The sequence below is a fragment of the Dermacentor albipictus genome, unplaced genomic scaffold, assembly GCF_038994185.2.
Source record: "Dermacentor albipictus isolate Rhodes 1998 colony unplaced genomic scaffold, USDA_Dalb.pri_finalv2 scaffold_14, whole genome shotgun sequence".
NCBI lineage: Eukaryota > Metazoa > Arthropoda > Arachnida > Ixodida > Ixodidae > Dermacentor > Dermacentor albipictus.
Genome location: NW_027225568.1, coordinates 7,406,142 through 7,428,265, shown reverse-complemented (window position 1 = coordinate 7,428,265; position 22,124 = coordinate 7,406,142). Strand labels below are relative to the sequence as shown.

Below are 22,124 nucleotides of genomic sequence, written 5' to 3'. Positions count from 1 at the left end.
CGGTTTGTAAGACCACGTTGCAGCAGTGATGCTGGGGATAATATTAGTGTGTTGTAACATTCTGTCAATGTTAAAAGACCATTCGTCCACTCTATTCGCACTGTTTCTCCACTGAGCAGACTGGTTCTGTGGCATTTCTATACTGCACGCCATGAGATCCTCCTTCGCCTTGTAAACATTGACCTTTTCTTGTTTTTGTTTGTTGTTCACAACAGAACGCTGGCAGACACATTCAACGAGGTGTACATGTGGCCCACGTTCCACGGTGCCACCTTCTTCCTCGGCTGCAGCACGCTCATCTTCATCGAGAGCAAGAGAGACATCAAGATGTCAGCGGTAAGGGTCGGGCTTTACAATGCCTAGCGTCACTGTTTGTAAAGCCAACAAATGCAGCTCCTTGAGCCAGTGTTCTTGTGCCTTCATTTAGGCGGCAGATGATGCGCTCGCTAATATTTGTGCAACGCAATCATCACAAGTTGCCTTAATGAGCTCCTCACCAGGTCCGGCCATATTGAGCTGACTAGTGCCGAGCATGCAACGTGTGCCAGCGATCGTGTTTGTAAAGAATTAAAAATAAATTATGGGTTTTACGTGCCAAACCACGTTCTGATTATGAGGCACGCCGTAGTAGAGGACTCCGGAAATTTCGACCACATGAGGTTCGTTAACGTGCACCTTTATCTAAGTACACGGGTGTTGTCGCATTTCGCCCCCCCCCCTTCGAAATGCGACCGCCATGGCCAGCATTCGATCCCGCGACCTCGTTCTCAGCATCCCAACACCACAACCACTGAGCCACCTAGGCGGGTTTTACAAAGAGGAGAGAGAGATTTATTTACCGAAAGGCAGAGAGGTCGGCCTGAGCTATAACTTGCTCTGGCCTGGTACTTTACACTGGGGAAAAGGGACGGGGAGGGAAAGGGCTGATGAATGAAGATGGTATAAGGAAGAGATGCGTATATACAAATTCACAAAGTTGTGGCATCTCTAAAGCCGTGCGTCCAGCCCAGTGGCTTGGAGAAAAGCTATAGTGCACTTGTTACCAGGACTGCGCTGTTTGCATTAGGCCAAGGACCTAAAAGGAACCCGTCTGATAGCGGGCTCTTATGGATCGTCGCAATGCAAGAGACAAGTTGCTGTCGTTCTTGCGCGTACGTGGGACACACGCAAAATATATGTACAAGTTTTTCTGGCACCTCACAGTATTCACAGTTTGGGCTAGTATCACTGGCACCTATCGTATGTCTATAACGGTTGGTGAATGCGGCACCAAGGCAAATCCGGTTCACCATGCTCGTGTGGCTTCGTTTAACTTGTGAGGCGTACGAAATTTCATTTCTTCGTCCCATTTGTTTAATCGCTTGTGTCGTTGATCTGGTTGGGTGCAGTGTTCCAACGTACGGGTACGTATTACGCGACGAAGTAGGACGTTTGTGTCTGTTCGTGAGAACGGAATGCGTACTTCACAACCATTATCTAAAGCAGTTCTCGCTTCAACGTCTGCCTGTTCGTTCCCGATCACGCCACAGTGTGATGGTATCCACTGAAAGGTGACATTGTGGTCCTTTCTAGTTGCCTGTTCGAGGCGCTCTGTAGTTCCTATGGCCACGGAATAATACGGGCCCCGTCTGAAGACACAGTCAATCGTTTGAAGAGCTGGCTTGCAATCGCAGAATATCGTCCATGCCTGAGGAGGCTCCTCAGAGAGAAAGCGAAGTGCCTCTCGGATAAAAACAAGTTCTGCGGCAGTTGATGTTGAGCTATGGTCTAGTTTAAACCGCCGAGCGATGATCATATGTGGAATGACGAAGGCTGCAGTGGAGGCATATGGTGTGACAGAGCCATTGGTATACACGTGTACAGTATCTCCGTAGATTGCAGAAATTCGCAACAAGGTGAGTTGCCTGAGGCCAATAAATGCAACGGATGACGTTTTAGTAATTCTAGGGATCTACAATGTAACGACAGGTTTAGACAGAACGGAGGTATTCTCGGAATACAGGCAGGAGAAAATCGTGACGGCAGAACATTCTGATGGCAGAACACTCTGATGGCGCGATATAGTCCTTGAAAAGCTGGAACATGGGTGGCTGGCAGGGAGCGATGAAAGAGGATGGTGCCTGTGTCGGGTCAACACGCGAAGGTACATTCGAAGAGGCTCGCAGAGCAAGTATACCCCAACAGGACAAGCACGAGCTTCTACTATTGTTCCATTGGTTGACGTGCATTGTAAGAGGCCCAAACACGTGCGCTTTGTTTGAGCTTGAATGCTCTCCAATGCGCGCACACGGCTAAGTCCAATGCTTGAGAGCGCCGGCATGCTGTACCGTACATTCCCTACGATTAGTGCTTGGAACAATTGGAGTAATGACGACTTCGAGGGGCCCCATCTTGTTCCTACAACGACGCGAAAGACGTGAACAAAACTCTTTAGCTTTGACTTCAGTCCGGCGACGTGTCTTGACGAAGATAATCCCCGGTCTATGACTAAGCCAATTAAGGAATCTATGGTGTGTAACAGTAGGTATCGCTACTCCGTTAACGGTTATCAGATACCTGGTCATTTGTTTTCGCATGAATGTAATCACGGAACATTTTTCTGTTGAGAGTTGGAGGCCTTGGCACCGCAGAAACTTAATTTTGATTTTCACTACACGTTGAAGCATAGCACGCATTTGGGGACGGGTGGCTCCAGATGTCCATATGCATATGTCGTCCGCATATGTGCTAATCTTCACCGTGCTAGGAAGTTCAGATGCAAGGCCAGTCAACGCAACATTAAAAAGAGTTGGAATGAGAACTCCCCCTTGTGGAACACCTCGATGTATATGGTAGCGTCCGGTGTCGCCATCACTTGTCGACATATACACCGTGCGGCCACTGAGGCAGCTAACAATCCATGTATATAGCCGGCCACCGACGTCTAAATCTTCCAGTGCATCAAGGATTGCATAATGGAGTACATTGTCGTATGCACCCTTAATATCCAGAAAAACAGCTCTAACTAACCGACTCCCTCTCAACAGTGGATACCAAGCCGATAACACCGTCAATGCAAGCGTGACCTCTTCGAAATCCGTACATAAAATCAGGAAAGCAAATATTTCTCGCTAGAAACCATTCCAGCCTTGACAAGACCATTCTTTCCATTACTTTACCGACGCAACTGGCTAAGGCGATCAGTCTGTAAGAGGAAAGCTCGTTAGCGCACTTCCCCGGTTTAAGCAGCGCTACAACGCAACTTCATTTCCATCTATCTGGAACATTTCCTGTCTCCCACGTCGTATTATAAAAAGATAGAAGAAGACGTCGTGATTCTGTGTCAATATGGCGGAGTGCAGCGTACGTGATTCCGTATGGTCCTGGTACCGATAAACGTCGAGAAACCGATATCGCAGCGTCAAGCTCTTGCATCGTAAACGGTACTTCGAGTCGCTCATCAGGTGACGGGGGCGCGATGGCGACAAGGGATTAAGTCACTGGATTAGATGCGCTCACAATGAGGTTACAGTAGTCCTCTACTACCTCCAATTCACTCCGGCGTTGATGTAGAGCCACCGCACGGAACGGGTGTCTTTGTTGTGGAGTTGCCCGGAGAGTTCGTATGACCCGCCAGATCTTAGACAGAGGCTGTCTTGGATCTAGGGATCCACAGAATGTTCTCCAACGCTGTCTGTCAAGCTTCTCCAGATGTCGAAGAACATGTCGTTGAGCTCGGCGACTGCTCGAAGGATCTAACGGTGACTTTGTTATTCTGTATCGCCGTTCCGCGCGGAGACGATTTGTACGAAGGGCGTCATATTGTATGTTGACCGATGATCTGTGCCTCGGTATGCTGACTTCTCTGCTTTTGTCCCGCAGGGTAGAGGCAATAATGTGCTCTATTTCGGATGGAGATGTCATATTCTGTCAGGCGGTGTCGACAGAGGTCTTAAATAAAATCCAGTCTGTTTGACGAATGCAACGTGAGCCTGAACGGCGAAACGAGCTAAAGTGAACTTAAGAGGGGAGGTGTTCACTACCATGAGTCTCTAGATTCTTCGACCAGCATGCTGAAGACAGAAGGCTCCTTGATACAAACGTTAGGTCAAGACAAATGCTGTAAGACGTGCGACGAATAAATGTAGGAGACCCGTCATTGAGCACATTTACTCCCTGAATACAATGAAGTCGCCAAATCTTTGCCACGAGGATTCATCGAAGTGCTATCCCCCAGGGGACGGTGTGCGTTAAAGTCACCAATCACAATATGAGGACCTTGCGATGCTTGCAGCAGAGACATCAGGTGCGAGCAATCGATCTTCGCTCTTGGGTGGATGCATCCTCCAATCACTGTAACCATGCGACATCTGTGTTTTATGGTAAGGCATGCGTAATCTTAGTAGTATGCGATGGGACATCATGTCTGAAATACACCAGACCGTGACTTACACAAACTAACACTTTGCTTGAGGTTTGGTCGTTACGAGATCACATCTGGACATATCAAGAAGTACGGAAAGAAGAATCCATATGAGGTTCACAGCTAAAAATAACTGCAAATTGGTACTTAAATACCCGCTGTCGGAAATCAGACAAACGACCCCGTAGACCTCGAGCATTCAGTTGCATAACAAGCGATTGACGCATCCGTTCTTCAAACATCAGTGCCCTACTTGCTTAGCGAAGAACCACTAGGAGTGGTTCCAACACTTCAATTAGCTGCACGGCGGCCTTGGCAGCCGGGGTATTTAGGCCGGAAAGAATCCTGCGCATGGAGCCGATCAAAATTTTCAACATTCTCGTGACGTCAATGTCATCCATCTTTTCATTTTCTTCAGTGCGTGTAGGAGCGGTGCATAAGGGCGTTCCCGCAGGCCTTGATGGTAACGAGGGCCACTGAGTCTCCGATGTTTTTTGGGCCGATGATGAGTCGCCTTGTACTTTCGCAACATACAAAGGCTTTGAGACATGTGCTTTTTCATTCCTGAGACGAGGAGGGGGTGGATGCTGCACTTGAGCTGTCGTTCCTTCTACGCGAGGAGGACTGCGGTCCCGTTGATCTCGGTGTCGTGAACGGCGTCTGCGGTGGCGGATAGCCCTTGCCGCTTCCCTGTGCGTGGAATGATGTCTACCCACCTTCTTCAGAATACCCTGTTCCATCCTGATCTTTGGGCACTCTTTTGACGTTGCGTCGTGGGCACCAGAACAATTTGGACACTTCGTAGCAACGTTGAAATTGCTGTCTCTGTGAAATCCACCACATCGTTTCCATGTTACTGCACCCTTTGCAAACTGCACTAGCATGCCCAAGTTTCATAAAATTGTGACATTGTAAAAGCCTCGGCATGAAAGACGTACCGGATGCCTCACATATCCGACCTTGACGTGTGTCCAAAACGGTCGTCCAAAATGGTCAAAGCTGAGCACAGGAGCCGACGACGATAGTAGTTTCGCCAGGTCAGTGTCTGTTATATCAATGTCCGCGCTGTAGATCGTCGCTTCCTGTCGTCGCCTCCTTGCCGTATGTGGGGAATGCGCGAACAGGCATGCTTCCCAACTGAGTGACGTTTTTCAGTGTCTCCAGTATTGTCGGTGTATTGACTTGCACCGAGAGGATGTTCTTTCGAGCGTTTATACGTATTTCTTATATTTGACCATGGGTAGTTCGTTCGAAATATTCAGACAGGCTCTGCCAGCTGTTCAGTGAGTTGAGGTTGTCTGTTGTTGTTGGTACGTATAGAATAGTGTATGACTGCTTGCCACTTGCCTTTTTCGTCGCCTGGCGATGGGTCGGGGATGTTCTTCGTATCTTTCTCTTCAGACATCGGCTTCACACCAAGGTAAAATCGCTGTCCGATCCCATATCATCAGTAGAGGAGCCATCAGATGACTCAATCAGGACCATGCTGGGGTCGAAGCGGTCACTCACGTCACCGGCATAACGAACTGGCCGTTCAGGACCCAATTGCTGGGCGCGGTTGGGGTCCCCCATTTCAGAGTACGACGTCCCCCAGTTTCTTTGTCACTGATTGCCGAGACCACAGAAAATAAAATAGAAAATGCAGTGTGCTCGAAATTAAAGCCGCTCGCTACGATCACTTCTTCTTCCTCCCCCCTTTACAAAGAATGACATCGCTACGCACCGTGAAGGGTCTGAAATTTCAATCCGAACGCTGTTTCTCCTTCTCGTGGCCGCTGCTATCAAAGCCAGACGGCGAGGTACTCGCGTCCCTGCGCCTTCGTTCTCGGGTCCGCAGTGTGGCGTTGATCGTGGTGACACGTGACTTCGAGAATTATATTCAAGGCACCATCTGTTATTTGCGTGTTCTGTTGCTTGAATTGACGAATTGAAGTTTAGAGAAATAATAAGACACACAAACGGAATGTCTGTATGTGTTTGTTTTACTTCGCACCGAAGGAAGAGAGATGTACTTCCGCTTCGTCTGCTTGTTCGCACGGTCGTGCAGTCAAGAGCGCAGGTATCGAAACTATGCCATTTTCTACCGTGTTGCAGCACGTGATCATGCTCTGCTATCCGCTTGTTCTGCCTCATTATTTGTGTAGCACTGAATTACACCTCCAGTCATGTGTCCTTCGCCACAGGGCCAACATCGTGCGCTGCGTGAAACCAGACAATCACAACAGCTTGTGCGCAGCGCCCCCCCCCCTCCAACAGAAAAAGAAAGAAAGAAAGCGAGGAAAAAAAAAGGCGGGGTCCGTGACTTATACATCACGCGATCCTCGAGGTCCGGTACAGGAGAACGCTGGGAAGCAATTTTGCTTGTGGAAGCTAAACGGGGCGAGTGGAGAGACTGTCTCGCCATGCAGTGGAACTCACTCCCTGAAATCACGCGTTCGCGGCACTGAAATATTTCCGTCCCGGCTATTAATGAGCCGATTTGAAAACTTTTTGCGGCCGAACGCTCTCTAGAGGACACGTAACAAAATGATAGAAAGTTGGGCAAGTTGGTACGGTAACATGATCTTGAATTGTAGCGCGAAGTGACACACAGACTTGGAGAAGACAGGACGAGCGCTAACTCTCAACTAAATTAAATAGAAAGACACGTAACAACTTTCAGCGGATAACTAAATTTTGCCATGGGGTCTGGTGAGGGGTCTTTTAGCAGTAGATCACGAAGGTGGTGGTCAGGCAAACTCCAATGTAACTTTTGAAATTGCGCTCATGACCATATTGCCAGGGATGCCAACTGTCGAGCCTTTTGCAGAACGTCTCATCTATACGGAGCTTTGGTTTTGGTCACCCTAACGAACTGCGTGTCTATTTCGAGGCTATATATGAAACGTCTGGCACGCGCAAGCGCTTTGCAGGTTAAGCAAGCAGTCATGTGGGCGGTGTGCTTGACCTGCGGCGCGGTGTGCATCCTGTCGCGCTACCACAGGAACGGCGGCTTCACCTCTACGGGTGACTGGATCGACGTGGTCTTCTCCTTCGTCGACCGCCTTCTTTGGTCAAGCTTCCTCGCATGCCTGGTGTTTGCATGCGCCAACCGGAAAGCAGGTACACTGCTCAGGCATCAATGTAATAGTGCCTAAATCGTCCGATCCCACTGGCCTGTACTTGGCTGTAGGTTGGGCACGCTACAAAGGGGCTCTGTTCTATAGATTGATTGCAACGATCCCCGATTTATTAGCTACACACAGGCACCGGAGAAGAAAAGAATGCGGCAGCTGCATTGTGCTGGCAATCTATACATCCCGACAGAAAAGAAGAAGAAAAAGAAAAACAACCACGCAGCCCTGTCGCAGCTACAGATGGCATTGGCTAGTTGAGGACCGTGTTCACAAAATTTTCTACTGTATTTTTTATTTTCATTTTATAGTACCCTAAAGACCGAAGTATTACAGAGGGGAGTGGGTAACAAAACATCCACAAGTATATAAGGAAGAAGCAAGATATGTTTAGTTATTAAGAGCAAAATTGATTAGGTTATTGTTCCGGGAGTGACGATGTCTGATAAGGCCGAACGAAACTTTGGGTTGACCTTGATTGCGACAACTGCGCCGGGAAGGTGGTTACATTCCTGAGAGGTCCTGGGAATAAATGATTCGTTACAGGTTCTGGTGCGGCACTGAACGATTCGAACCTTATGGCTATGATCAATGCGAGAGGAAATGTAGGTAGGAGGTGATATAAGATTATCGCGCAGGTAGGAATTGTGGAAATTTAGTTTATGAAATAAAGCAAGGCGAAAGCACTTACGCCGGGCTGAGAGAGGAGCAAGCCGCAAAGAGTTCACGGCAGTTACGCTTGATGTGCAGCTCTAATTGCTATGAATTAAAACGCGCGGCATTGTTTTGGATTAATAAAATGATTGAATAAGGGTTTCGAGGTGCGGGTCCCAGATGGATAAGGCGTACTGCATTTTACTCCTAATAGGCGTTTTGTATAGGATTAATTTTAATGATGTAGGAGCAGAAGAAAAATTTCGGCAAAGATAACCTAGCATGCGATTAGTATTGCAAATTACGTTGTCGATGTGCAGCGACCAGTGAAGTGGCGAGGTTATGTGGACGCCTAGCAATTTATAGAAGGTTACGACCTCTAGGGGAGTATCCCTAAGGTAATAGTTCGGCGGAGAAATATTGCTGCGAGTTACACGCATACCTTTACATTCAGTTACGTTAAGTTGCATTAACCATACGTCACACCAGTTAGAGATAGCATTTATATCGTCTAGTAAGAATTTGTTATCAGATTTGTCCAAGATTTCACGGGCGATAACACAGTCATCTACAAAAAGGTAAATATTAGAACAAACTTCATTGGGTAAATCGTTAATGTAAATAAAAAAAGAAGAGGGCCTATAACTGATCCTTGGGGCGCACCAGAGTCTACAGGATTAGATGGGGACATATGATTGTTTGACTCAACATACTGCGACCGATGAAGGAGAAACTGCTCAAGCCACTCAAACAGGTTAGGATCAAGATTAAGTATTTTTAATTTTAAATAGAAGCAATTTATGACACACTTTTTCGAAGGCCTTGGCGAAATCAAAGAAAGACAGTCTGCGAATGAACCTTTGTTGAGAATAAGATGAAGGCTGTGAGTAAAAGAAAGAAGTTGAGTTGCACGAGACAAATTCTTTCGGAAACCATGTTGTGCTTTTGTGAAAAATGAATTATTGTCTAAGTGCTTTGCTATATGTGAGTACCAAATGTCTTCAAGAAAATTGCAAGGAATACTGGTGGGGGAAATGGGGCGGTAGTTGAGGGGCGAATGTTTGCTACTGGACTTATGAAGTGGGACCACCTTCCCGACCTTCCAATCTGCAGGTAGCTGATGGGTATCTAAGCATTGCTGAGAAATTTTCGAAGGCAGAACAGATCAATAAACAACAGTAATTCTCAGAATTTTTTTTTAATTTTCTAGGGTTGTTGGTAACAGCAAATACTAGCCAATGCTGATGCTGGACATGAGATTACCGAATTCGGCAGGCAAAGGGCACTACTAACTTGTGAATTCGTTCCCAAAACTCACTCGAATTTTCGCAGAGTAGTGAAAGCTAAAATGAATTATATACCATACAGGATCTGTACTTGATTAGCGTGGCCGATTGCTTACGAGCATCAGCTTAGCCCCCCCCCCCCCCCCAGCTACCACAACACAGCACAGATTTTCTGAGACAGGACCTGCGAGCACAATGAGGCTGAATATAACAGTAATGAGGCCGAATATAGCAATAGCATCCGCAGAAAGAGTGCTACCTAAGTCTGGCCATGTTGGCAAACTTAGAAAAGATACGAAATAAATATTTGAGTATTGCATATTCTGTGGCGTGCCTATTGCTTAAGCTGTCACGCATAAAATTGTGTAGAGTATCCAAGTCCTAGCCATTGTTTGCCGCTTTCAATAGGCTGCATACTTACCGCATTTACTCGAATCTAGGCTGGCCCCGATTCTAAGCAGACTCTTAGAAGTCCGAAGCCGGAAAAAAAATAAAAAATGTTACCTTGAATGTAGGACGAACAAAAAAAGAAAAAAGCAAGGACAGCCCTCACAAAATGAAAATAGCATTTATTGAATATGAACATGCCGAGCTCATTCTACGTTGCTGTTTTTCTTATTGCGGGCATCTCAAGGCCGGCGCACGCAAAAAGTGTCTTCTGTTGCTCCCTCCAACGACGGACATTTTTCTCATCGATGCCGAAGTCGCACCCAACTTGATCGTTTAATGATGCCTCTGCGGCTAGCACAACTTTTTGCTTAAGAGTGGCAGCATAGTGGCGTTGCCGGTTTGGTGCCATTATGATAACGCCGCACCACACGACGATACGAGAAAGACAAAAATGGCGACGTCGCCTGTGTACTTCTGTTGGGCACTGGCGCGGCTAGTAGCAGCTGCAGTACTGACTTTTCTAGATCATGCTATCTGTGCGCAATATTTATCAATATCAATTACTAACTGGCGAGTTCTTAAATATACTCAGACCTAATCCGACGCCGGAGTTTGGTATATGAATATTTAAACGATACTTTCGGCCTAGATTCAAATAAATACGTCATTAATCCGCGCGAGAACAATGGAACACCCAGAGTTAGGGCTCAGGATGAGCGCTGTTCTAACTCTGTGTCTTCCTGTGTTTTCGCGCTGAGTAATAAGTATGCATCCTTTCCAACTCGTTCATCTTTCTACCTTACTTCAACAAACTATAGACATGTAATAAGAGTTACATTTCAGTAGTCATTTCACATCTGTCTTTGGGACCTTCGTCTGCATATTTTTGTATCTAACAGATGTTATCATGCGTGAATAATAAACTTAAACTAAACTCAGCAAACAGCGTCGCAAATCCGGATATATTCGTCTTCGCAAGCTTATGCCGGAGGTGAAAGCAACGAAGGGAGAAGGAAAGGCTGAGTCGTCCACTTATATTGCACGCTAGAAGCAGCTATATCGTCAATTTCATGCACAGTATGCGCAGGTGTTGAAGTCACAAATATTTGCATTCATTAGGACTCGTTCCTTATTTTCCTGCTGACAGGGCGAATTTTATGTTCGGTGCCATGATTGACCGGCAGTTATTATCATGAGTAAATATAGCGGGCAAATTATATAGCGAATGCGGCTAGAGAGTCGGATCCGCCAAGAGTTTTGTATTGAAAAACGACACCGGCCAGTCGCCTTCATTGAATATACGATCGCTACCTCTAGCGACTAGCACCTGTTCGTTTAAACTGCTCTGGCGTGCAAACATGGGCTCTTGGGTGGCATTCACAAAACATTTCATACAAGTCAGTATAATAGGAAGCGTGTTAGCGAACATAACCTAGGCGAAAGTGGTCAGCCAATGATGGAGTTCTCACGAACAAGCTCTTGCCATCCCTCACCATGGGGCCACATATACAAAGCTTTTGGTTCATGGGTGCTATTCGCCTTCGCTAATAACATGTACAGTGGTGAGCAGCCTTGTCTAGAGCGCGCCGACGGTGCTCTGCGGAGCAAGTCAGCGCCACCTAACGTTACGCTCTGGGTTTGAGTTAAGCGTCCTGCGCGCATGCGCGGCAGAAACAGAGGCATGCCTGCTCATCGCTTCCTTGTCCAGCCACCGCCTTGAGAGTTCGTTCCGTGCCGCCAGGAACGCGCTGCCTGAAATTGTGACGCTGTGATGGCGGCCAGGGCGTCGCCATGCCGCCGTGTTTCACGAGTGTAACGAGACGGCCAGGCAAGCAAGCGCGAGTGGTAGCAGATCACCGCGCATTTCTGCACAGGCACCACTCGCCGCGGCTATAATGTTTTTCGGCATGTATCTGCACTGCGTATTCAGCTAAGGGCGACAGCCGAGGAAAATAGGCGACGAAAATAGCCACCAAACAACCATATAGGCCCAATTCTCGCACTCTTAGCCTGGTCTGCGCCTGAAACGCGCGATCGCCCGCTATCACTTGAACGTGCTTCAGAAACGCGCGATCACCCGATACCACTTGCACTTGCTTGCCTGGCCGCCCCGTAATTCGCGCGAAACGCGTTGGTTTTCCGGCCGCTGTTACATATCATTCAGCGCGGCCCTGGCGGAGTGAAGCGCAAGCACTGAGGCCGAGAACCCACGAGCAGGCAACGCTTTATTGTGGCCGCGCATGCGCGCGGGAAGCATATCTCAAACCCAGAGCGTAACGTTAGGTGGCGCTGACTTGCTCCGCAGAGCACCGTCGCCGCGCTCTAGACAAGGCTGCTCACCACTGTACACCAAAAGGATTGGCAGTATTCCTTTCAAGATCAGTTCAAGCGTAAGTACTTTTTTGTTGTTGTTGTTAATACAGGCCCTCACAAAGAATTTTGCTTTGTATGCTAGGGCAGTTGACAACAGGCCTGACAGCGAACATAATATTAGGAGGCGCTCAGGCCAATCACAAAAAGTTGTTCTGAACAATAAAGCATCTGTGAATTTGTTTCTGGACTTATGGGGAAGTGGTGAGATGGGCGAGCCGTAAGATGTCAGTGGTGGAAATGATGTGATGATCCCACTCCTCTTGTCAGGTTAAACGACAAAGATTCGTACGTCGTCTTGGCCATTCGCCACTCACCTTCGCTAATATTATATCCAACTTCAGGATTGTTGGGAATGTGCTCTTACAAGCAGATCCATCGCATGTGCTTTCGGTGAATAGGGGTCCTATATTGTTTCGTTCGTCAGGTCGGCCTGCAAACACCGATTCGCCTGCGCCACCACCATAATCAGTTAATCCAGAACGGTGCGTGATGACAATGAAACACAATTGAGCGAAAAACAACAATTGCGACGCAAGAGCTTTGAATGTTATCAAATATACACATGTTTAAGCCAAGCAGTAAGCAAAATAAGGCCGGGTGAGGCACCTGCATCAAAGCGCGCAGCCTAAAGGGCCAAACTACATCTCACCGCAGGGGTCACTGCCTACAAGTTTTAAAGAAACACTGAAAACATAACAGCAGTGCAGCAGGCTAATTGTGAAAGTGGAGGTACGCTGAATGTAGTGATTTTTCGCGCCATTCAGCGATTGGATCTGGCACCACTAAGCTTAAAAAAATATGTTTCTTACGCAGGATTCCTAGGCCGTTTCCTGTCCTGGCGTCCCTTCGTCCCCCTGAGCCGACTCTCTTTCGGCGTCTACCTGGTGCACATGCCGCTCCTGATCACTGGATACGCACTTACCAGGGAGAGGGTCTACTACTCTATCCTCGGAGTGGTGAGCATGCATCATATCCCATGGCGTAGACGGATTGCAGACACTTCGCCGCTAGAAGGAAACTGCAGAACCGAAAGGACACGCAATTTACGAGCAGAATCAATGGTTAACAAAACGAGGGCCCAAATAACGTAACGATACTATTTTACTCGTATTCCTTTTTTGGCTCTACATCAGCGGTCTGAGCGGCACTCCGCCTACATTATGGTAGGCTGAGTGCTGCTCAGGCCACTGATGAAGAGCAATAAAGAATAGGAGTGGAATATAGTCAGTAATATCCCAGCCAAGATGCATGCAGCCTATGTGAGCAGGAGCCCACGGTATTTAGGAAGCTGCCTAACGTATTCATGTGCGGCCCAACACCGAGCACGGCGAATACGGTTGAAAGCGACTATAAAGCGAAGGGCTGATCGATATTCTGCTTAGTCTTCGGGCCATTTGTGCCAAACAGAACCTGCAATGACCAATTTTCACTCTTGTAAATGGCCTACTAATGGGCAGAGTTTGTAAACAGGGATAAGGTGCCTTAGACAGGCTGGCCAACGTTTCGATAGGAGGACCTATCTTCTTCAAAGGCGGCCTCGTCATCCTCGGCGTGTTAGTTTTAAAGGTTTAGTGCAGTGACGTCACGTGCGGGTGTTGTCGCTGGCGGCTGGTTTTAAAGAGAGAGATTACCAGAGGAAACAAGCGCTGTCGTACGACGTCTGTGAGCTCCATTCTCAAGACGAGGGGACAAGAGCGTGAGAGCGCGGGGAGAAAAGGAAAGAAATAGAAGCAGAAAAAAAGGAAAAAAAGGGAAAAAAGAGGGTGGGGGAAGCCAGGGTGGCACCAAAACAGACAAAAAAAAGAGGGGGGGGGAGAGTGAAAGTTTTAAGAAATACGGGGGCTTGGGAGCGTGTTGGGGATGCGAAAGGTTAGGAGAGGTATTCAGGGGGAGTCGTTGGCGGGATGTTTTTGAGGCATTAGAACGGCTGGTAAAGCGGTCAGTATGCGAGTAACACTAAAGACAAGAAAAAAGAGAAAACCCAGACACACACACACACACAAAAAAAAAAAAACATGAGTTGAAAGCGACTTGAGTAGCAGAGTAGCAATACGTCGAGGAATGCTGAACTAGTTAAGATGGCGATGAGGAGTCTGCGGTGCAATGTATGGGGTGACTGAAAGGCAGCGGTATGGTTATTCAAGGGGCACTGCCCCACGCGCTCAACGTAGGTGTCGTTACGGCGGTATCCTCAAATGGCGATACTCTGGGTTTAGGCGCCGGAAAAGGCATATTGACTTCGGAATGTGCTGCCGAAGGGGTTTCAAGAAAAAAAATAGATAAAAAAATTGGAGGACGCTTAAGCTTCTCCTTCAAAAGTGGAACGCGAGAGCGTTCCCATCGACCCGCCAAGGGCTGTAAGACAATGCGCTACGGCGCAGGGATCACTTACGAGGCGCCCCGCATCGGACTTTGCGCCCACCTATCACACGGAGAGCGTCGAGCAACGCAGCGTTCGGCGCGGCAACGAAACGTGCGCCTGAGCAAACGGAACGAACCAAAGAGCTCGGTGTCTCGGAGGGGGAAACGATCTACGCCAGCCAAACGTCGTGATCGGCACGGGCAGAGAGATAGATAGATAGTAATCTAAAGAAAGGAACGGCGCTTGATTCTGCAACCCGCGTGGAAGCACGGCGAAGCGTCGTCAGGGGAGAGGGATTCGGTGGAGAGGGAGCCGGACCGCGCACAGCCCCAATGCGCGTATGGCGCGCCACCTGTCGGGGCAGCGCCGTACATTGAGAGGAGGGGGTCTTCTGTGTTTGCCGCAAGATGGCTCTGCGTGTGCAGTAAGCGCAGAAGAAATGTAGCGGAAACGAACTTCGCTATCGTGTAAATGCGACTTCTGTAAGTTACAGGCTCATAATTACCGAAATACACCGCAGTATAACTTTCTACGGCACGTTTTTAAGGCAATACCGCGTTCACTAGGCGCGCGTTTGTACGGCTTTCAAGCATCGAACTCGTGGTTGAGTGGTAGCGTCTCCGTCTCACACTCCGGAAACCCTGGTTCGATTCCCACCCAGCCCATCTTGGAACTTGCTTTTTATTTATGAAGTGCCTGCCATGATTTATCGCTCGCGGCCAACGCCGCGGACGCCGACACCGACGACACCGGCTTTTCTGCGACACGAGCTCCTTAACGCTATCGCGTTAAAAAGGGGGGAGGAAGGGAAGGGAGAGGGGGAGGGAGGGGGGGGGCGAAGCCGGTATAACAAACAGGAGGGTGACGCACGCAGAAGCGGGCGGGGGCAAGTGTACATGGAAGAAGGGGATCGTACAGTTGGTATAGAAGTAAAAACCTGAAAGTGTACATTAAATTGAGTAGTAGGCAGGAAAAAAATTTTCGAAATGGAAGAGTAGGTGAGGTTAAGCATTAAAGTTGGCTCGTGGCCTAATGTGTTTCGTGTATTGGTTGATGATATGAGAGTTTCAGCTTTAAGTTACAGCTTTTAAAGATTCAAAGCTGCCGCGTGCCAAATTAATTCCTGTCGGGTGTAGGCAATTAAACTTGTGTATGAGGTATGATTCCGTATACTTCCTTTCGCGAGGGGAACGGAAATTTGTTTGTAGTATATAGAGACTTGGTTTGTCAAACATATGACCATGTTCGTTAAAGTGGCTGGCTACTGGTTTGGGTAAATTGTGTTTTGTGTCCACGCGGTGAACATTGAGTCTTGTATTAATTTGTTGTCCAGTCTCACCTATGTATTGTTTGCTGCAAGCGGCGCATTCTAGACAGTAGACTACGTTGCTTGATGTGCAGCTGAAAGCCGAAGTTGCCTTGTGTGTGTAATTCGACGCTGTACTTTTTACTGTAGTAGTAGATTGAATGTGTTTGCATGTAGAGCACCTGGGGCGGCCACAGGGATTGGTTCCCAACTTCCTCTTTTTCTTTAGTTTGGCGTGCACAAGGACATCTTTAAAATTAGTGTTGCGTCTGTAGGCTACTCTGGGAGGGTCGGGAAAAATCTTCAGTTTCTGGTTGCTGGTGAGGATTGGGTAGTATTTACTTAGGATGTTATTCACGTTTGGGAGTGCGTTTGAGAATTTAGTAGTAAGAGGCGTTGTTGTTCTTGTGATCCTCGGGCGGGGCATGAAGACCTCGGCTCGATCAAGTTTGGTTGCAGCGATGTAGGCTGTTTGAAGGTCACTGTTTGGGTGGTTCCTGTTTGATAGCGTTTCTTTAAGGTGATCGAGTCTATCTATGTAGTCTTGGTTTTCAACGCAAATGCGACGTAGTCGTGTGGCTTCGCCTTTAAAGATGCCTTGTTAGCAATGTCTGGGATGGTGGCTGGTGTATTCTAGGTAGTGTTGTTTGTCGAAAGGTTTCCTATACAGCGTTGTCTTTAGTTCACCATTGTCAATGTATATTGTTGTGTCCAGAAAGTTTATGTGTCCAGAAAGTCCAGAAAGTTTAAGGACAACAAATTAATACAAGACTCAGTGGTCACCGCGCGGACACAAAACACAATTTACCCAAAGCAGTAGCCAGCCACTTTAACGAACATGGTCATATGTTTGACATAGCAAGGCTCTACATACTACAAACAATTTCCGTTCCCCTCGCCAAAGGAAGTATACGGAATCATACCTCCTACACAAGTTTAGTTGCCTACACCCGACAGGAATTAATTTGGCACGCGGCCACTTAGAATCTTTAACAGCTGTAACTTAAAGCTGAAACTCTCATATCATCAACCAACACAGAAAACACATTAGGCCACCAGCCAACTTTAATTCTTAACCTCACCTACTCTTCTATTTCGAAAAATTTTTTTTACCTGCCTACTACTCAATTTAATGTAGTCTTTCAGTTTTTTACGTCTATACCAACTGTACGATCCCCTTCATCCATGTACACTTGCCCCCGCCCGCTTCTGCGTGCGTCACCCTCTTGTTTGTTATACCAGTTTCGGGGCCCTACTCCCCCTCTCCCTTCCCTTCCTCCCCCCTTTTTTCATCTATTTTTTTTCTTGAAACCCCTTCGGCAACACATTCCGAAGTCAATATGCCTTTTCCAGCGCCTCATCCCAGAGTATCGCCATTTCTGGATACCGCCGTAACGACACCTACGTTGAGCGCGTGGGGCAGTGTCCCTTGAAAGACCATGCCGCTGCCTTTCAGTCACCCCGTACATTGCACCGCAGACTCCTCGTCGCCATCTTAACTATTTCAAAATTACTCGACGTATTGCTACTCTACTACTCAAGTCGCTTTGAACTCATGTTTTTGTGTGTGTGTGTGTGTGTGTCTGGGATTTCGCTTTTTTGTCTTTTGTGTTACTCGCGTACTGTCCGCTTGACCGTCTGTTCTAATGCCTCAAAAGATGCCGCCAACGACTCCCCCTGAATAACTCCTAACCTTTCGCATCGCCAACACGCTCCCAAGCCCCCGTACTTCTTAAAACTTTCACTCTCCCCCCCCCCCTCTTTCTGTCTGTCTTGGTGCCGCCCTGGCTTCCCCCACCCTCTTTTTTCCATTTTTCCCCTTTTTTTCTGCTTCTATTTCTTTCCTTTTCTCCCCGCGCTCTCACGCTCTTGTCCCCTCGTCTTGAGAATGAAGCTCACAGACGTCGGACGACAGTGCTTGTTTCCTCTGGTAATCTCTCTCTTTAAAACCAGCCGCCAGCGACAACACCCGCACGTGACGTCACTGCACTAACCCATTAAAACTAACACGCCGAGGATGACGAGGCCGCCTTTGACGAAGATAGGTCCTGCTATCGAAACGTTGGCCAGCCTGTCTGAGGCACCTTATCCCTGTTTACAAACTTTATACCACAGTGTGCTATTCCATCTGTCAGCCCCTTTCTTGATTTTGGACTACTTATGGGCAGGTAATAGCCGGATAAATCAGGGGAACTGAGGGTCTCCATTTAGTTTCAATAACCAAGAATTTAAGGAAGCAGAAATTTAAAGGGACCCTCAAACAATTTTAACGATCTTGTACAATTGTACTAAGTCATTAGGTTAGGCCGTTTTGATCGTTGTGTGACACTTCAGGGTGCTCCACATAAAGCGCGTAATTTATTACAGGGTTTTGGAAATGTGCTTTGCTATCGATCGCAGCGGCGCCGCTTCCCTTAGTTTTAAGCCGCCCTCTCCCAATTGACGCAGCTAGCCCAATCGATGTCAGTTGGGCGAGCTATGCGATTGGCTGCCCAGTGTGCACCATCAATCATTTTTCAATTTGATTGTGAACAAATGTTGTTCGCAATAGATGGAATATTGGTGAAGTTGTTTCTATAAAACAGTGCCAGAAAGAGTATACACCACGATCACTTATCACTAGACTGGAGCACTTCCGACACACACCAAGTGCTGTCTGCTTGTGTTGCTGCATTCTGCGTGTTCACGTGAGCTATGCGGTCAGTGTTGGCCTCGATATTTCTTTTCGCGAGCACCATGTATCGCCGTTGCTGCCTTGTGGGTTTCAAATATACCGATCGGCAATATGTCAAGCTGCGACATTGTGTTCCTCTGCAAGGCAGCAGGCAAGCGGAGTGGCTACAGATTAATTTTTAGACCCACTCTTCTTCTTTGCCTCTGCAGGTCAGTGAGCATGCATTGCAATTGGTCCCCTTAGTTACTAAGCAACGAAATATCATCAGCGAATCGCAAGTTACTAAGGTATTCTCCATTAACTCTTATCCCCAATCGTTCCCAATCCAGGTCTCTGAATACCCCCTGTAAACACGCTGTGAATAGCATTGGAGAGATCGTATCTCCGTGCCTGACGCCTTTCTTTATTGGGATTTCTTTACTTTCTTTATGGAGGACAACGGTGGCTGTGGAGCCCCTATAGATATCTTCCAGTATTTTTACATACAGCTCGTCTGCACCCTGATTACGTAATGCCTCCATGACTGCTAAGGTTTCGACAGAATCAAACGCTTTCTCGTAATCAATGAAAGCTATATATAACGGCTGGTTATAATCCGCACATTTCTCGATCGCCTGATTGATAGTGTGAATATGGTCTATCTTTGAGTAGCCTTTACGGAAACCTGCCTGGTCCTTTGGTTGACAGAAGTCTAAGGTGTTCCTGATTCTATTTGCGATTACCCTACTACATACTTTGTAGGCAACGGACAGTAAGCTGATCGGTCTATAGTTTTTCAAGTCTTTGGCAACCCTTCATTATGGATTAGGATTATGTTAGCGTTCTTCCGAGATTCCGATACGCTCGAAGTCATGAGGCATTGGGTATACAGGGTGGCGAGTTTTTCTAGAACAATCTGCCCACCATCCTTCAACAAATCTGCTGTTACCTGATCCTCCCCAGCTGCATCGCATCAGGCTATCGTTATCCGATTGGTGCCAGCATCTATGCGTTTGTAGATGTCACTTTGCCCCAGAGGATTGCTACCACTGTAAAGAGTTTTACTGTATCCAGTATTTGTGTGAACGCAAGCGCAATTGGAGTGGGCGTTTAACCGGTTGAGCTGAGGTGCGAACGGGAATTTCCTGCATGGTGCAGCCACCTGGTGGCACAGACCTCAACCAGACAAATGCAGAGCGCATAAATATAGCAGTAACCAAGTGCGTGCTACTTTGCTGCTGGTGTAAATTTTCTGCAGAAGCATAATCATGAATACGTCCTCTTTTTAAATATTTAAAATGTTTTACATATGGCTGCAGCATTAGTAGCAGTGTGTTTGGCTGGTTAGGCTCCGCACCACCAAGTGGATGCACCGTGCAGACCACTCAAGCCACTTAGGTTTACGTTAAAGCCCCTACGTCACAGCGATAGGAATAAGGACGTGCTTTAGTTTACGCCTCTACCTATCCGTCCCAACGCCCAGCTTTCCTGCTTTTACAGGAATACCGGACAAACTCGGCACTGCGGCAGAACGCTCGCTTGAACTGAGTTCTTTAGCGCGAATATGACTGGACACACGACAAACGGGACACATACGGTGCTGTGCTGTGTGTGTTCTTGTGTGCAGTCTTATTCCCGCTAGCGAACAAAGGTGAAGATGCCATGCCAACAAGCCCACATTGTTTTTCTAGAGAATGCTTGCAACACATGCTGTTTGGATAGCACTCGCGCAACATCGATAGCCAGGCGTCTAACGAAAAGTTTGAAGAGGCTTCGCGCGCTACCTCCAAGACAACCGCAAGTAGATAACATGACGTCATTTCATGACGCAGATCCAGTGAAGGCAGAGCGTCGCCCCGATCACTCGGTGAACAAGTTGAGGAGAAACCGCATCGGTAGGGTGGAAGGTAACTTGTATTTCTTCGTAGCTCTCTTAATATGACACGCTTCACTTAAATTATGGCACTAACGTTTTATTGTAGCTGTATCCTACAAAATTACGGGTCTACAAAATTACTCCGAATGGTTTCAGGGACCCTTAAAGTGAAGAATAGCATACAGGAACCTGTCCTTATATTGAAATGTAGAAACTGCAATGAAAAATTAAATTTAAAGTGAAAAAAAGGCAAGTTTTTGCCACTGCAAACTGAACCCAGAACTTCCACATGACGCATGCGACACTCTATCCGTTTATAACAAAATATGACTTATACCATTAATACATCATCATCATCATCATCAGCAGCAGCAGCAGCAGCATATGTTATCAATTAACCCTGTCCTGCGCTCACCGAGTCCAACTAGCAGCGGCCAATTTCCTAATTTCATCGCACCGCCTGGTCTTCTGCCTTCCTCTCCTGCGTTTCCCTTCTCTTGGTACCCATTCTGTAACCCTAATTGTCCAAGGGTTATTTAACTTGCGCGTTACATGAGCTGCCCAGGGCCATTTTTTTCTCTTATGCCAATTACAATATCGGCTATACCACTTTCTCTCTGATCCAAACCGCTCTCTTTCTGTCTCTCAAGGTTATGCCTAGCATTCTTTGTTGCAGCACTTTTTGTGCGGTCCCTAACTTGTTCTCCAGATTCTCTGTCAGTCTCCAAGTCACTGCCCCAAATGTCAGCACCGGTAAAGTGCGCTCATTGGGCACCTTCCTTTTCAATGATAATGATAAGCTTCCAGTCAGGCGCTGACAAAGTTTGCCATATGCGATCAGAACCATTTTTATTCTATGAATTTCCTTCTCATGATCAGGGTTCCCTGTGATTCTTTGACCTAGGTAAACGTACTCCTTCACAGACTCTACAGGCTGACAGGCGATCTTGAACTCTTGTTCCCTTGTCCGGTTATTCATCATTATCTTTGTCTTCTGCATATTAATCCTCAAGCGCACTCTTACACTATCTTTGTTAAGGTCCTCAATCACTTGTTGTAACATGTCTGCAGTGTTATTGAATAGAACGATGTTATTCGGAAAACCGTAGGTTGCTCAGGTGTTCACCATCGAGCCTTACTCCTAAACCTTCCCATTTGAATAGTTTGAATATTTCAACAAAGCAAGCAGTTGGTATCAATGGAGAGGATCTGTGTCCTTGCCTGACCCATTTATTTATAGGTATCTTCTTATATATCTTGCGGAGAATATCCGTAGCAGTCGAATCTTTGTAGATATTTTACAGGATACTTACGTGATTGGTCTGTATTCCTTGATTGACGTAATGCCTCCATGAATGCTGGTATCTCTACTGAATCAAATGCGTTTTGTCAATCTATAAAGGCCATATATAGAGGCTGATTGTACTCTGCGGATTTCTCGATTACCTAATTGATAACATAGATGTGATCCATTGTAGGGTGTCCCTTCCTGAAACTTGCCTGTTCCCTTGGTTGAGTAAAGTCCAGCGTTGCCCTTATTTTACTGGACATTATCTTGGTAAATATTTTATATAATATTGGGAGTAAACTAATTGGCCTATAATTTTTAAGTTCCTTAACGTCTCCCTTTTTGTGGATTAGTATAATGCTTGCGTTCTTCCAGTTTTCTGGGACGTTTGCGGTCGATAGACATTTCGTATAAAGAAGTG

The 22,124-nt window shown here is 47.1% G+C and overlaps 1 protein-coding gene across 1 annotated transcript in view; it reads left to right on the top strand.

The window, feature by feature from the left end:
* Window positions 1-22,124, top strand: part of LOC139051799 (nose resistant to fluoxetine protein 6-like) — a 76,156-nt gene that overhangs the window by 50,989 nt on the left and 3,043 nt on the right. The window contains exons 14-16 of the mRNA XM_070528789.1: window positions 216-336; window positions 7,315-7,504; window positions 13,032-13,174. Of these exons, the coding sequence (XP_070384890.1) occupies window positions 216-336; window positions 7,315-7,504; window positions 13,032-13,174 (454 nt within the window). The remainder of the gene's footprint in view (window positions 1-215; window positions 337-7,314; window positions 7,505-13,031; window positions 13,175-22,124) is intronic.